This window comes from Alternaria viburni (genome assembly GCF_023758015.1).
Source record: "Alternaria viburni strain BMP 2772 chromosome Unknown scaffold_19, whole genome shotgun sequence".
Classification (NCBI taxonomy): Eukaryota; Fungi; Ascomycota; class Dothideomycetes; order Pleosporales; family Pleosporaceae; genus Alternaria; species Alternaria viburni.
Genome location: NW_026055788.1, coordinates 575,976 through 592,763, shown reverse-complemented (window position 1 = coordinate 592,763; position 16,788 = coordinate 575,976). Strand labels below are relative to the sequence as shown.

The following is a 16,788-nucleotide window of genomic DNA, read 5'->3' as shown; positions in this document are numbered from 1 at the left end:
CGACGTCTAATACCTACCGTAATACACGTTGCCCAGCCGGCTCATAATGTAGACAACTTCGGACCGGAGCATTGAAAATTCGGACCGACCCCATCGACTACTAGTATACTGCCAAAAGTCCGTGTACCTCCATCTACATCAACACCCATAATATTCTTCCTAAGCCTACTTTCGATTCCTGATAATTCCTCAGTAACAGCATCATGTCGCAAATCCCCGTCCCCGCTGGTCTCATAGAAGACACGCTAGACCACACGATCGAAATTCTCGCCAAGCAATTCGAACCCGATGCTTTTCAACGCTATATCCTCCTGGATGAAATGCAGGGTTCTGGAAAGACGGATATCGGAGAGGAGATGAACAAGGAGGTTTTTGCGTTCATCGTGCCGGATTTTATCAAGGCTGGAGCGAGGTGTATGACGGTTCCTGGGAGTGGGGTGGCTAGTGTCTGGTAAGTACATGATATACCATCATGAGATATTTCTCTTTCGAGAAATGTAGCATATGAGGGGAAGGGTATTGGCAGGAGTTTCAGGTTGGAACACACTAACGATGTGTTATGCAGGACACTAGAAGAAGTAACAGAAAACTACACCGAAGAACCACACAACCCACCCGCCGTAACAGAACTAAACTCCCTCGCTCACCACATCCGGAAACGCTTCATCCCTCCCCAGACAACTCACATGCTACATCTAGTCCTTTTAGCAAACGACCGCACTCACCCTTCTACTTCAAACCCGGCTAAAGTCAGTGACCTCATTCGCCCCGTCCTTGATATGGCGAGGGAGAAGGGGTGGCCTGTGGTTTTGGAATCTACGTCACCGAGGAGTAGGGATGTGTATACGCATTTGGGGTTTCAGTTGTTGGAGGAGATTGTTGTGGGGAAGGGGAAGGTTGATGGGGAGGGGAGGGGACTAGAGGGGGGTGAAGGTGTGAAGCTTTGGGCGATGATGAAGTGCTGAGATTATCCCGGCGTGCACGACGTTCTAGGGAGTGCGCTGGAATGATACTGTGCGTATACTGCGTACTGTTTGGAGACAGCTCACGTGTTCTGACATTTACGTAGGGTCATTGCATCACGAACTTTGGACGCAACGAGCCAGTGGACACAGATCTGTCGAGGCATAGGCTATTATATCATCAATATCAAGGCATTTCAGCGGTCGCCAAGTCATCTGTGACCGCATCACCAAGACCAATCGTATATGTAACCGATATCTAAGCAACCCGTCCTTCACATGAAGCAACAAGAAGCAAGCAAGCGAAGCGCCCCACAAACCTCAATTCTGAGTCGATTTCAACCCCTACCACCGGCAGTATTACACCTCGAATCCTCACAATTACTCCAACCGACATACCACACTCAAGCCCTGAAAACCACACCGATCACCCACGTGGGCAACACACGCGTCGCAAGTGGCAGAAACGTTCCAAACGTCTGGGTCTGGATCATGCAAGCGCGATGTCATATACGGCGTTCTAGCGATCCTACATATGCAGCACCCCTGCTCGTCATAGCGGAGCCGGTATAGGCAGGTGAGCACGCGACCTTTCAAGACACAGGACTAACAGCATGCAATGGAGACGCGCAGACGTGCATGCAGATGTTGATACAAGCATCGCCAATGTGGCGGACAAGTGCCGTAGCTCCGTGGAACTCGGGTATGCATATCGATCCTTTGAGAGAATATGGATTGGTTTGGCGGATTTCTTTGCAGAAACCTCCTCTCGATGGTCAAATTCGTGTACTTGGATATGTGGGATTGCCACTCGTTTCCTTCAGTACTTGTGATTTGAAAAAAGGTAGACTTAGTGGCGAAACTAACGGCTGCCTTCATCCTTCGTTCTCGTATATCAAGTTCACAATGTTTGGTCTGACTCACTTCGTCTCCATCGTCTAGCACGACGAGAGTCGTGTAGCTCCTCGGAGGCGCTCAATTCAGCCAGCACTACCGCGGCTCCACGGGATGGGCATGATGAAGCTCCACTTCGGCAATGGGTCCAGGTCCCTGCGACGGGTGGCCGGCGGCCGCAAGTACTATCGTGTGGGGACGGTTGATGAGTATTCATCGCTGTTGTCTCTCATTGACCAGATAGATGCGGGGACATGTTGTTGTCGTACTGAAGAGAAGGTTGTGTGCAAGGAATAATCATGCGACAAATTTCTTCCGCGGCTCCAATTATGTAGAGATGTCTTGTGTGGTGTAGAGAAGATCCCTGGTTCGTCTCGCAACAGGCAAGTGGAGGTTCGTTAAGCTGCACGTCTATCCTTGTCTAGATGCAAGCTTTTCTTCTCCAATTTTCTCCAGATACTTGCATTGGCCAATCGCATTGGTGTAGTGACATTCTGTCGTCTTTCCTGGCAATACCTCCTGCTGCTTGACGATCTAGATTGACTGTGATGGCAGCCACAGCTGAGGCTTCGTCTCGATGTTCAACGTGCCGGCATTGCGCGGTACATGCCGATTGCCGCCCTGAACTGTGGATCGTGATGCTTCTCTGCAACACGGCAGACGGCTAATGTCGTTGCTCAATTCGAATCGATTATGGCGTGCGGGAAGCAACAAGCTCTCTAACGGAGACATCGACCTTGAAGATGCTAGGTTATCAGTAGTGGTTGGTCACACGTTGAGGCTGTACTGTAGACACTCTGGGCTGACCCTTGAAGAATGATAAGCTTACCTCACCAACCGAGGTTCAACACCAGGGAACACGTTCAGCAGTTCCCTCGCCGTCATACGATAACCTTGAGTGTTGAGTGGAGATGATATCCCGGCTGCATGGGATGTGGGCCCTTGCGCACGTACAAGGATGCCTGCGTAGCACCGGAGAAGGGTTCCAAGGTTCCATCATAGCGTGGATCGAAGCTATCGAGGAACACCTGCGCTCGATCGATAAGTACATACACCCTTCACAGCGCCATGTTGTTCTGGCACTTTCTCTCTAGGTTTCCGCACTCGTCTCACATTTAAATCTCACATACTCGGCTAGCAGCGCGTCATAAGCCGGATATCTTGGCATGACGACGGCGGAGGTGTTATCTTGATTCACCCAGTTGAAACCAACGGTACGTAGTCCGGCTGGCGCCCTGTCTCGGCGGTTCAACGGTCCAACGGCTCAATTGCTGTCTGACTGTGTGAACGTGCAACGCTCGCACGTATATTGCACGACCGTGCAATCATGAACCCTCGAGGGCTTATCTGACGGTGCCAGTTTATCGCTTTCATAATTCATAACAAACCCGTGCGACGCAACCAATTGGGCCCATTTCCACCACCCCACTTATCAATCTGTTGGTATGAAGTACGGCGACACTCTCAGACAGAGGTCCATACCAGAATGGGGCCATTGTGAGTACCACGCCCGTACGCTACGGCGCGACACGGAGAGCGTTCCGCTGACAGACACGCGCCTACAGATAACATCGACTACGACTATCTCAAAGACCTTATCAAGCACCAGACGACGCCCGGCACGAACAAGGCCGTATCCATCCCAGGCCAGGGCGAGAGCACCGAGCGCGCATTCGGCGACACCTTCTTCAATGTTTTGGCACAACAACATGACCGCATCAACCTCTTCGTGCGCAGCAAGAGCGGCGAGATCGAGCGCAGGCTGGAGCATATCAGCAAGACGCTAGACCAGCTGCGCGCGCGACGCAACCCCGCGAGCGGGCGTCTCCCCGCGCGGATCGTGGAGAGATATGCGAAGATAGATGCAGACGTCGCAAGGTACGTGGGATGCGCCGGAACACGCGTAGAGAGAACGCCCGCTGACACAACCGCAGGACTGGAGAGGAGATCAGGTCGCTCTCGCGATTCCAAGTCACGCAACGGACGGGCTTCATCAAGATCCTCAAGAAGTACAAGCGCTGGACAAAGGACAGGGAACTCAGTCATGTGTTTAAGCAGGAGATCAGTAGCCGGCCGGATAGCCTGTTCCAGCTGGATCTGGGCTATCTTCTGGACCAATACATCGATGTGCTCGACGCGCTCCGCTCCGCTTTTGATGCCGATGGCACGTCTACGTCGCATGCCGAGAACACCAACGGCCAGTCGTCCGCGGCACACATTTCTAGAAGCATTGAGAAGGGCGGGGATCTCGACTTTGACTTGGTGATGAACACGGTGCCTTTGGGGTCCAAGGGCAACAAAGCGACGTACTGGATACATCCAGACCATATCGTCGAGGCACAGGTCCTGCTGCTCCAACATACGCGCCTGTACGTCAGCAAGGCCAGACGGCACGCATCGGGCAAAGGAACGCCTCTCCGCCGCCATTCCTCCACAACCAACCTCGACCCGTACCTTGGCAGCGAAGACACTACTGGGGTAGTTGTCTTGGACCACCCTGAAGCTTTCGCATTCAAGCAAAACGCAAGTACGATTGGAGCGACGGAAGAACTACAGGGAAGCATCGGCATAAAGGCCGCTGGTCAAGTGCGGTGTTGCGCATCTGGCGAAGCCGCGGTTGTTGTATGCACAGAGGCGGATGCGCAGGGGCAGTCACCGGTAGCCGTCAAGACAGCCAAGATGGAGCGCAAGCGTCTGCAAAGCTTTCTCGACACTTCCGTAAGAGAGGACAACATGAAGCATTCTGAGAACGGATCGGCCAAAGACGATGCACCGGCGGTTCGACAGTGGCTTGCTGAGCACCAATCTACCAAGCCTATCGCTGGTGCGGTTTCCAAACGCACACGATTCACTGGACTCCACAACAACTCAACAGGAGGCATATGGGCGACACTGGATAAAGACATCTGTCTGAAAGATTCATTATACAAAGATTTAGCAGATGACGACTGGACTTCGGCTGCTCGAGCAGAATCAGCAAAGAAGTTCCCTCATGCTGTTCTAGAGATTCGGCGTGAAGGCAACCAAGCAATGGCGCTCATCCAGACCCTTGACCGCAGTCATTTGGTACGTCGATTCCCAAGGTTATACACAACCAGTACACTAACGATTGCAGGTTGAACGCGTTCGAGGTTTCTCATTAGAAGCTCATGCTGTCTGGACTTGCTGCAAACCCAGCGCCATGTCCGCCCCCTTCTGGATCTCCCTCCTCGAGAAGGATATCCGCAAACTACCAGAACCGGTGACAAAGCGGAGTCGCAGAGCTCGAGAGAGCGCGACTGGCTCACAAGTTCAACTATCGCCTCCAGCAACTTCGACATCCAACACCTCATATGATGGACAATCCAGCCCACTGGCCTCTCGTTATGAGGAGTCCTCTGCAACATCAGTACACGAATTTGTCGACCCGCCACCACTACAAGCTTTCCGGAAGAAGAGCCGGAAGCCCTACTCAGATTATCCTCCACCAATGAGCCGGACCGAGCCAGAGCCGGAAGTCCAGCAGAGATACTGGAACGAGTACGACCATCCCGAAGACGAGGAGACTGGCTACTACATCTACGTCGACCCTGATGCGCCCATCAAATACCCCGGCCAAGATTTCGTCGAAGCACTAGCAAGAAAGACAAAGAAGCTCTTTGGCAGGAACGACAAGGCTGATGAGGCATCACTCTCCGCTGCCGAAGACTCAGATGACGATACGGTCGACTCATCCCCCATACTACACGCCGCAAACTACGGAACAACAGATAACCACGCGCAGTCATCGAACCGCGATGGCTACTTCAGCACGCTCTTCCGCTCTCTCCGCGACCCACGCCACGATGCCGACCTCTTCAATGAACGTCGCGCATTGCTCGGCCAGGTAGAAACGCATCAACACAAGATCGAAATGACTAAACTGCGCTTCTACTCTACCGCACTGGGTGCAGCTGTTGTCATGGACCTCATCTTGGGTCTCATGACGATGACGAGTCGGAAGAAGGAAAGAGGTGTTGTTGATGCGGCTGTCCTGTTAGGCACTATTAGTACATTGGTGCTTTGCGTTGTCGCGGTCATCAGCATGCGGACAAGGCAGGAGCGTCTGGGTGCTGTGCATCAGGGTGCTGTGCTGAGTATCGCTGCTGCGGTTGTGGCGTTGGATGTTTTGTTGTTGTTGTGGGTGTTGAGGATATGATGTGATGGGGTGGAGTAATGGTTTGGATGCGTCTTTGCATTAAGGGTGTTTTGTTTGGGTAGCTAGGCGTTTCGGTGTTTGAGATGGGGCGCTGCCGTCTACCGCGGTGCTGTGGGCTTTCAAGTGTAGGTGATGGAGCTGCTGGCGCTTAATCAGTTGTACGTAGGTTCGAGATATACCCTGTTGTTACACATTGGTGTTGCTGTGCTGTGGTATGGTGATGTGTCTCGTTCTGGTGTCTGGGCTCGCGCTCCAGTAATCGATAAGCTGGCCCTAAACGACAACGCCCGGCATGCCTAACATAGTCTACCGTCTATAACGGCCCACAACACGCCCGACTCTCGCACAATCAGTCCTTCATGTCCGCGCCGGGTCATTGGATGGATTACTCGGAATTCCAACCTGCGTATTCCGCCGGAAGCAATACACACGGCTCCTCCAAGCGGAATCCGCCATGGCGGTGGGATGATGCTGCCCGAATAGAATGCTCCTGATGAGCCGGTTCTCCTTCGGTCACTCTTCCTTGATGATTGTCGAGCGACCTTCGGGGTATCACAGATCGCTCCAGGGATCATGCGGACGTTGGGTATGGATCTCGACCAGGCGGTCACCGAGAAGCGCACTCTTCACGTCAACGATCTGGTACCTTGCAAAAGCTCATGGATGATTTTGGAACTCAGGAGGAATTCTCTGATGCCACTCTCGCGTTAGAAGACTTGGAGCTGCGATTCAGACGACCGTCACCAAATGATGGAAATACGTCGCGAGTCTACCTGAAGCGGATAGCACCGCAACACAGGACACACCGACAAGTTTATAGGGCTGTCATACCTCGTGTAGCCATACCTGAGTGTACGGTGAAAGGGGTGAGGCGTCCAAGAGAAGACGGGATCGTCGCCAACATGCTCAACAAAAGTCAATGCTTCCGACACATGTCAAGCTTGTCCCCACCTGGCATGAGATCATCATGAGGCTCTGCTCTTGGCAAACCGGGGGCTGGGGCGTTGGGGGTGTGCCGCACCCGCCGAATCTGTGATGGGAGCGGAAGCCCTCTTCCTAGTGGCAGCTAGCTGCATGTCGACTCTGTGCATTTATCTTGTCTACATGAGCGGCCTTGAGGTTTGGAAGATGCGCGGCCGCGAGGAAAAGTTGCCATGCCACGCGCTGCTTTGGTAGGACATCAAGGCACGACCCCGCCGCATTATCTCGGCGTGATGATGCACAGACGCGTGGAAATCGGCTGGAGATGAGCCGCCAGAGTTTATGGAGGAGAAAGTGGACCGCAGTCGCCGCGAACTCCACCTGTCGTCATCCGAAGCGTATGATAATCAGATTTTGCAGCTCCCAATTGCCCATTTGTCCTACATCCTAAACCTACGGAATAATTTATACACAGCGCCATGGTCGCCATGCCATTGTAAACCATTTTTGAGGTGAGTTGAACTCCTGTGCCTATACCTCGTGTTATCTCCGATGCGCGGGCGCGCTGACAGTCGATGAAGCCTCCCAGGCTCAGCAGATCTTTATAGCATTTTCCATCGACGCATTTGTACATTAGACCAACACCGCCTGGAGCGACTGCATCTCCAGATCTTATACCCCACCCATAAAGCATCATGGCTGCCCGACGAGGAAGCCGCTTCATCAAGCCGCTGCTTTACACAGCTGGTGCTGGAGCAGTCGGTGCATCCGCCCTCTACGTTACCCTACGACCTCGCGATATCCCCGGCTCAGAAGCCGCCGCAGTCCCACCACCCACATATGGCGAGGGAGGTGTCTTCCGACCACCGTCATTCCCCTCTGCCAAGAGCCGCGATGAGCAGATTGCGCAATTGAAGCGCAGCGCAGGTGTCGTCTCGCAGGTCGCCGAGAAGGCAAAGAAGTGGCTTGGTGGAAGTGGCTCCACAGCGGCAGCAGCTGAGAAGGCTGAGGAAGAGCCATATGACCTGTTGGTCATTGGTGGTGGCGCGACCGGAGCCGGTATTGCGCTTGACGCTGTTACAAGAGGTCTGAAGGTTGCGCTCGTCGAGCGCGACGACTTCAGCAGTGGTACTAGCAGTAAAAGTACAAAGCTGGTACACGGTGGTGTACGATACCTAGAGAAGGCTGTCTGGAACCTCGACTACAACCAGTAAGTTGCCCCAGAATGTCACCCATGCGATTTCTGACTTCTTTTAGATATGCTCTCGTCGTTGAAGCTCTCCGTGAGCGTCGCTACTTCTTGGACACCGCGCCTCATCTTTCACAATGGCTCCCGATCATGATTCCGATCCAGAAGTGGTGGCAAGCTCCCTACTTCTGGGCTGGTACCAAGTTCTACGATTTCCTCGCTGGTTCAGAGAACATTGAGAGCTCGTACTACATGACAAAGAGCAAGGCTCTGGATGCGTTCCCCATGTTGAAGAAGGAAGGCCTTGTCGGAGCCCTTGTTTACTACGGTACGTTCAACGGTCACTCCTTTTGCAGCAGAAACTGACGTCACCAGATGGTGCACACAACGACTCCCGCATGAACGTTTCGATCGCCATGACCGCTGCGCTGTACGGCGCAACTGTTGTCAACCATCTCGAAGTCACTGAGCTTGAGAAGGATGCCAATGGTCGTCTGTGCGGAGCAAAGGCCAAGGACTGCATTGCTGAGCGCGATGGCAAGAAGTCTGAACAGTTCTCCATCAAGGCCAAGGGTATCATCAACGCTACCGGTCCCTTCACCGACTCCATCCGTAAGATGGACGACCAAGAGGTTCAGGAAATCGTCGCCCCAAGTTCCGGTGTTCACGTCATTCTCCCTGGTTACTACAGCCCTTCAAACATGGGTCTTATTGACCCTAACACTTCTGACGGCCGTGTCATCTTCTTCTTGCCATGGCAGGGCAACACAATCGCCGGTACAACAGACACTGCTTGTGATATCAAGCAAGATCCTGTCGCTGGCGAGGAAGAGATTGACTGGATTCTCAAGGAGGTTAAGCGCTATCTGCAGCCTGAGATCAACGTTCGCCGCGGCGACGTCCTCGCTGCCTGGTCCGGTATCCGTCCTCTCGTCCGTGACCCCAACGCGAGCGCGACTGAGGGTCTTGTCCGCAACCACTTGGTGACCACCTCTCCTTCCGGCCTGATGACTTGCTCCGGTGGCAAGTGGACTACCTACCGCCAGATGGCCGAAGAGACTGTCGACGAGGCGATCAAGGAGTACGGCCTGAAGACTCAGCCGCTTGTGAACCCCACTCTCGTTAGCGGAACTGAGGTCAAGGACGAGGCTCCTCTTGACGGCACCTGCCAGACCCACCGCGTTCGACTTGTTGGTGCTCACGGCTTCTCCAAGACCCTGTTCATCAACCTCATCCAGCACTACGGCATTGAGACTGACGTAGCCAAATACCTCTGCCAGGCTTACGGTGACCGTGCATGGACCGTCGCAGCTCTTGCATCGCCCACTGAGCAGCGATTCCCTGTCCGCGGCGTCAAGATGGCTGAGCTCTACCCATACATCGATGGTGAGGTCCGCTACTGCGTCCGTCACGAGTACGCTCAGACGGCCACCGACGTAATCGCGCGCCGCATGCGCCTGGCTTTCCTGAACGCCCAGGCTGCTCTGGAAGCTCTCCCCAAGGTTATTGACATTATGGCCGAGGAGCTAAAGTGGGACAACAAGCGTAAGGACGTTGAGTGGAAGAACTCTGTCACTTACCTCGGCTCCATGGGTCTGCCCAAGAACAAGCTCTCGCTCACCCGAAAGGATGTCGAGAGCGGCCACGTCGGCAAGTACACAGATGAGGACTACCACCTCTACGCTCGTCACGGTACGTCAAACTCCGACGAGGAAGCTTGTGCAAACCTCTTTGCATTTGGAATTCGGCTAAATGAAGTATTTGCAGATAAACCCGACGAGCTGCTTCAGTCCGACAGCAAGTTCGCAAGCGGTCAGAACCCCGTCATCGGCCGCGAGTCCAAGGTCAACAAATAAGCGTACAGCTACGCACTCACAAATCTGACATTGGGGCGGAGGACCTGTCACATCCTCTCCCCCAATACACATCACTCGCATACTGTACCATCCTACTCGGCGCGGAGGCGTATTCGAGTCGACTTGCATCATGTTGGCGCTCGATACCATCCGCATGACTGGCGTCCTTGTCTCCATATCGCGATATGTATATAATCGTCTACTCTTAGCGTTACCTGAAAGAATTGAGTTGACTTTGTTGCGCTCTCGATATGCTACAGTTCTGTCGTCGCTATCTATCTTTTTGCCGAGGCTTGCTGCTCTCACCGCTCGCTAGTTTCTTCCGTCTCCACTGATACCCACATTCCGCTGCTTTACAACAATATCTTCCAAGAGCATAGTGGACTATCTTTACGAATCATCTTGAGTGGGTTTGATTGTCTGTGGTGTTATGTGTTTCAATCTTGAGGTTTGCCATCACTGGTATCAGCGATACCAACTCTTCTTCAGTAGTATAGTGGTCAGTATTTCCGCTTGTCACCAGCATTGGCAACTCGCGGGAGACCGGGGTTCAATTCCCCGCTGGAGAGTACTGTCGCGTTTCTTTTTGGCATTCTTTGGGCCGGTGGTGATGATGGTGGTATAGGACTCTGATCTGGTTAAGCTTTTTTTTTGGCCTGCCATGATCAAGCTATCCTTGCTCAGACAGAGCCCGCGTGTGTTATGGCCGTGAGCTGCCTGTTGAAAAGGCCGCCTAGCTAATCAGTGAAGCCCGACGCAGTTTTTTCGACATACTACTGCCCGTTCGCCCAGCTATCCCAGGCCTTCCATTCCAAGTCTGGAAGGTGCATATGCTTTCTTAGTTGTTGAATGGGCTAGAGGTAAGTGTGCAATTCTTACTCAAGCGACACTCAGCCTGGACTAATAACATGGCAGTAACATCGAGGACTAGGGGTCAGACCGGAAGTCTCGCCTTCATCTGATGAAGAACTTGGAATCGACTTTGTGTAGGATATCGCAGCCATGCGGAACAGGCATTAGGACACAAGGCAAAATACGTTTATCGTCTTTGCCTGGCTTAGTCTCTTCTGGATTTTTAGGATGATGTCTCGTTCAAGGATCTTTGCCCACGTGGTGTCAGCCCCAGGTTTCCCGTTTTACGTAGCGTCAGGCTGGACGCGAGTCAGATTATGCTTTACTGGGAAGAGAAGAATTCTGGCAGTCTGCACGGTGAAATTCCGCGTTCCCGTCGTGGCCTGCGGCTCCTCATGGTTACCCTGGTAGAGCCGTAGTATTCTCTACATGGACGTTACAGGGCTGTGCATGACTTTTCATACTCTGGATCGCTCATCCAACTCCAAATCGTAAAGTGGACTGAGTATGACGACGGACTTGCACGCCGAGCAAGTAAACTGCTCAATCAAGCAAAACTCCATCGAGATCTCAAGGTTCACGCGTTGTAGTGCGACACCATGATCTTGTAGCCCATGCTGCACCCGTTCATTCCATTGAGCCGGTTCTTGACGGCGTCGACCTACGCAACTGTTCAGCATGACCTGATACGCTCTTCGTCACGCTCTCTCCAGCGTGGGGGCAACTCTCGCAAACTGCTGGAACTTGCCTCGGCAGGCTTCAAGTTCTAAGACAGGTCGTCATTTCAAGCGTGCAGCATACGGAATGGACCGTGATGAGAGTTTGGTGATCGGTTCGAAAGGCTTGGAAATTCTTGGATCCGGGATCAAGTCCTCAGCATTACATTAAGGGAAATTGCAGTCTGTGAGTTGATCGATATTCCTCTTCGGAGATTTACGAACACTGCGGGAGCAGGTATTCCAAAAAAGGAATCTATCGGTGTCTTTCGCCGCGCAACAGAACTTACCAGGTTTTGGGCTATTATCCTACCACTCAATCCTCGAACCAGGTCTGAATACCCCTTGGTCAGATCTTGGGCCTCAAAGCATCGTCACGCATGGCTTCTCGGCGACTTGATTCGCGCTTGCCGGCAACCTCCACGTACCGACGCACACGAGAAGCGACGTTGAGCCAATGTAGCCTCTGATATGACAACGCCCGCCAGTTCCCACGTCAATTACGTCTTTGCAACTTCTACTTCAGCCTATAGATCTTGCGGCATTGAGACAGCTGCCTCGGTATTATTTCAATCATAGTAGTTCTTGTCGATCTTTTCTTGAACGTATGCAACATGACCACAGTCTGGCGGAAATAGGCCATGCGTCATTGGATACTTGCTTTCCCCGCAATCCATCCGCATGGGACCTTGTGAGCGCAAACAACTTCTTTGGGGAAATGATCGACGCACCAAGCTAGTTCGGGCAAGAGACGTGAACTAGTCCGTGCGGAGCGTAAACCTTCCGTCCAGGTGCAACGCCACTGCCATATGAAGAGCTACCAAGCAGGTACGCATCAATAGTCCCGTAGCAGATGCGAACTCGCTTTCGGACGTGGCTCCTAACTACCTATCTTTCCCCGCCTAGACCTCAGAACATCGCCGCCGATCGACTCCGGGGTATGTCGATCATCGACTACACACTGCGAAGTCAGGGGTGGAAGCAATGTCTCAGCCAATCGAGGTGCGCGGATATCGAAGACTTGCTGGCGGAGGTGTAGGGTTTTGACAGCGTGCAAGGAAGTTGCCTCGGTCCCGATCTACGTCTCTCGATCTAGGAACAGAAGTTGGATAGGAGATGATGGCAAAAGATTATAAGTAGAAGACTCAGACGACAGAAAGAAGATCATCCTCTCAGCTCATCTCGAGTAAACCACAGCAGTACACTTCGGGATTACTATTCATCATGCATACTCTTTCTCTTCTCCTCCTCCAGGCCTCTGGTGCCATGAGCTACGGCTGGGTCGCTGGCCAGCCTGGTGTCAACTCCAGGTTGTTCGCACGCAACGCCGAAGTCAAGCGCCAGGCCAACTGCCCTTTCAACCCTGTTCACAAGGGCGCTGCTCCATACGTTGCTCCTTACACCTACTCTGGAGCTAAGAACGGTGTTCCCGGTAGCCAGAAGGGTGGTATCAAGGTGCCAGCAGACGGCGACAAGGCTCACGCCTACACTGCTCCTGGATCCAACGACATCCGTGGACCCTGCCCAGGATTGAACGCCGCAGCCAACGTAAGTAGCATCCACTGCGAGTACTATACATTTGCTAAGTGAAGGCAGCACAACTTCCTTTCACACGATGGTATTACCAACTTCCAGGAGTTGGTCGACGCCCAGCAGAATGTCTACAACGTAGGATACGACCTTTCCGTCCTCCTCGCTGTCCTCGGTATTGAAGCTGGTGGTGATGTGCTCTCCGGACGTCTCAGTATCGGATGCGATGCTACGTCTCGCACTGCCACACTCCCTCTTCTGGGCAGCCAGCCCGGTCTTGATGGCCACAACAAGTTCGAGGCCGATTCTTCGCTCACACGCAACGACTTCTTCCTTGCCAACGGAGACAACTACAGCTTCAACGGCACTTTGTTCGCACAGATGAAGGCGGTCGCCGACACCACCTCCGGTGGAAAGTTCGATCGTGAGGCCCTCGCCAAGTACCGCAGCAACCGGTACGACGACTCTGTCGCAGAGAACCCCAACTTCTACTTCGGTCCCCTCTCGCTTCTCCTTTACGGAGCTGCCTCCTTCCTTTACGAGCTCTTCCCCAGCTACGGCGACAAGGGCGTCCCAGATCTCGCAACCATGAAGTCCTTCTTCGGTGCCGTTGAGGACTCTTCTGCCCCAGGTGGCTGGCGTCACGTCCCCGAGCGCATCCCCGAGAACTGGTTCTCGCGTGTCGAGCCCTACAAGAATATGGATGTTACCAACGAGATTCTTGCCCAGTACGTCAAGTACCCCAAGCTATTCGGTGGCAACGTTGGCAAGGGCAACTTCGACGCTCTCTCTACTCCATTCGATATCATCGTCGACGGAAAGCTGCCCAGCGATGCTACCGCTGCTCAGCTTACTTGCCTGCTTTACCAGCTGGCTGTCAACCTCATTCCCAGCACCGTCAGCAGCGTTACCGACCTCACAGATGCGTTGATCGACTTCTCCGCCGGAAAGTTGAACCCCATCTTCAAGGATGCTGGTTGCCCCTTGATGGTTAGCAAGTAAATCACGCTTGACTGTTGAGCATGCCAGCAGCTGTTACAGCGCAGGCTAAGCTCCAGTTGAGGTACAGTCCTTAGTGAACCATGATGTTTGAGAGCGAGGCTTAACCTCATGCCACTAAGGACATCAAGTCCTTGGGTGAAGTAAATAGTAAAACTAATTGCAATCCATTACATCTTATCAAACTTCTATAATGAGCCGAGTGATGCAGCATCAATGTAAATTAACCCCTAAAGTTTACGAATTCCAAATGAAAAGTGTCTCGGGTTTACTTCCGTGGTCAAGCGCGTAAAATAACGGACTACCTATCTAGGTAGGTAGCTTAGCGGTCTTGACGTCATGGACCTTCAAAGACCAGCCTCAAATCTCGAGTCTGTGCATCATGCTTCGCAATACAATTCCTATCAGGTGCGTACAGCAATTTTGCTCGCATACAACGCGTGCGATGTGATGAGCGCGGTGATCTATTGTTGTGACTTTTGCTGAGCTTTCCATGGATACACTTGAGAACTTGGCTTTCGGATCCAGAGAATGGGTAAATCGAAAGAGCAGTTTTGCAACAATTCCATGGCGTGTATTCTTTCCCATCGTATATGTAACCCAGGTACCACTATGGTGAAAGAACAGTTCGGTAGTGCACTTTGATCAAAAGACGAAAAGTGGAAGTCTGAAAATTCCCATAAGGGGGAGAGATGCATTAAATCAACACCGGGGGTGCTTTGACAGTCACCAAAATACCTCACAAACAACTCTCCTGTGTGTACAGCCCGAAAACACATCACCGCTGGATATCGATATGGTCTCCGATCCCGACCGCCCGTCGTACACGCTTCTCCTCGTTAGCATTGCATGCTTTCGCCGTCCGTATGAAGGATGAGAAATTACACCCAGGAAATTGTCGAGACCGGTCAGAAAATTGACACAAAAGATGCAAGATATGGGTATCCTGCCCTGCTACGTGATCAAGACATCCACGTGGGCACTGCATCAGACCAAACGACAAAGCGCCACATCAAGTATAAGAGACAGTCACTGATCTCATCTCATTCAGTCATCCTCCATACGTACACCAGAAGCATGGCCCTTCAACTGTTGCCCACAGATACGCACGAGCAACAGCTCGCAAAGTATGTCCACGCCATCGACAATCTCACGCGAAGATGCACATTCGACAGTGTAGAGATATCCTACCTCCCACGCAGCGCTGTGGACACCCTCACAAGTCGTCAAGACATCACCGTATTCATAACCAAGAGCACTTACCCACAGGATGAAGTGTCCTCTGTTCATGATGCTATCGCTCTTATAGATCTAATCGAATGGAAGAGTAAGAAACTCTTCCTCCTCGCCATCAAGCTAGGACTCAGTCTGGAATTCCTCTCTACACTCTTAGATGAGATGGATGATGATGATCTTCCTATTGCGCAGGAAAAACACTACAAGATGAGTGAAAATTATCGGATCAGCATGTTCGAATTTCTTCGAAACCAAGCGCTGGTATGTGCGCCAGTACTTGATACAGAGAAATTTGATCAAGTGGTTCAATACGTATCTTGCATCCCGTTTTCAGCGGTCCACGTCGTTCGGGAAGGAGGTGTTTATGATGTGTCATTCGATCCGGAGTATCTCAGGCAGGGGAATGGGAAAGTGTGGAGGATGGAAGTCTTTGGGAGTGCAGAAGAGGCAGATGTTCAGAGGCCTCGATTCCAGTGGGGCTTTATATGTGAGGGAAGGTGGTATTTCTTTCGTGAAAAGCCGAACGGAGACGTCGATCTTGAAGGGGGCGAGGGCGACACACCCGAGGTTATGGATGTGCCGGACGTGAAGAATTTGCCAGGATATGTTGGTCGCTGGCAGTGAATGAGCACGCAAATTTGCTGACGGCTTGGGCGTGATGAGTTTGTGGAATAGCAATCGTGAGCTTTAATTGCCTGAGCTGTTCACTGGAGTATACATGACTCTAGGCTGCACCAGTCTAGTCTCTCAAGCTCTCATCTGTCAGACTCAAAAAATCTATGGCATCATCAATAACCATACCAACGACCATACCTTATACCTCTCAATACATCCACATCCAACACTTCATACAGCAAAATACCATAAAGTGCGCCATCTTCGGCAAAGAAAACTCCTTCCTCCCCCCAGCCGCCATAAATGCTCTTGCCACGCACGAGAATATCAGAGAAGTAGTGAATTGCGATTCCGATCTTAAAAAGATACACTTCCCTGACCACAGCCGCTCATTTCTCACCTTTCGAGTCTATAAGCATGCACAGAAGCTATTTGTACTCGCCATCGCAGAGGATTTGGGTATGCTTTTCCTTCGCGATTTACTACGAGGAAAGCGTGCAGTAGACGAATATTTACCTCTCGATATGAACACTCGTGTCCGAGACGAAAACGACGTGTCCTGGTCCGACGTTGATACGCAGGGATTTCTGAATAAACAGAAACTCGTTTGCGCGCCGAGCTTTGTTATGGGCTCGTATAATCACAGTGTTGGTCGTCAGTTCGGTCTACCAATCGTAGAGGCGAGAAGGGTAGCTGGGAGGGAGGACGAAGAGAGAGAGGTATACGAGGTGAAGTTCCATGACGAGTATTTGAAGCCTTCGGAATCTGCAGAGCCCGGTGAAGAATTGTTGCTGGGGAGGATGTTCTTGATGAGACGTTTTGCGAACAGAGGTGAGGCGAC

The 16,788-nt window shown here is 52.3% G+C and overlaps 4 protein-coding genes and 1 non-coding gene across 5 annotated transcripts; all 5 read left to right on the top strand.

The window, feature by feature from the left end:
- Nucleotides 1-203: 203 nt before the first annotated feature.
- Nucleotides 204-965, top strand: J4E79_008318 (uncharacterized protein; the record flags this gene model as incomplete). Its single annotated transcript, XM_049357176.1, has 2 exons — nucleotides 204-451; nucleotides 566-965. The coding sequence occupies 2 exons, from the start codon at nucleotides 204-206 to the stop codon at nucleotides 963-965; spliced, it is 648 nt and encodes a 215-aa protein (XP_049208540.1).
- A 2,336-nt stretch (nucleotides 966-3,301) lies between these two features.
- On the top strand, nucleotides 3,302-6,033 carry J4E79_008317 (uncharacterized protein; the record flags this gene model as incomplete). Its single annotated transcript, XM_049357175.1, has 4 exons — nucleotides 3,302-3,353; nucleotides 3,422-3,734; nucleotides 3,791-4,922; nucleotides 4,972-6,033. The coding sequence occupies 4 exons, from the start codon at nucleotides 3,302-3,304 to the stop codon at nucleotides 6,031-6,033; spliced, it is 2,559 nt and encodes an 852-aa protein (XP_049208539.1).
- A 1,616-nt stretch (nucleotides 6,034-7,649) lies between these two features.
- On the top strand, nucleotides 7,650-9,999 carry J4E79_008316 (uncharacterized protein; the record flags this gene model as incomplete). Its single annotated transcript, XM_049357174.1, has 3 exons — nucleotides 7,650-8,164; nucleotides 8,212-8,471; nucleotides 8,519-9,999. 3 exons carry the CDS (start codon nucleotides 7,650-7,652, stop codon nucleotides 9,997-9,999), a joined length of 2,256 nt encoding a protein of 751 aa, XP_049208538.1.
- Nucleotides 10,000-10,481: 482 nt separating this feature from the next.
- On the top strand, nucleotides 10,482-10,568 carry J4E79_008315. The gene has a single exon. It is a non-coding gene; the product is annotated as a tRNA-Asp (tRNA).
- A 2,223-nt stretch (nucleotides 10,569-12,791) lies between these two features.
- On the top strand, nucleotides 12,792-14,099 carry J4E79_008314 (uncharacterized protein; the record flags this gene model as incomplete). Its single annotated transcript, XM_049357173.1, has 2 exons — nucleotides 12,792-13,115; nucleotides 13,164-14,099. 2 exons carry the CDS (start codon nucleotides 12,792-12,794, stop codon nucleotides 14,097-14,099), a joined length of 1,260 nt encoding a protein of 419 aa, XP_049208537.1.
- Between the last annotated feature and the right edge of the window lie 2,689 nt (nucleotides 14,100-16,788).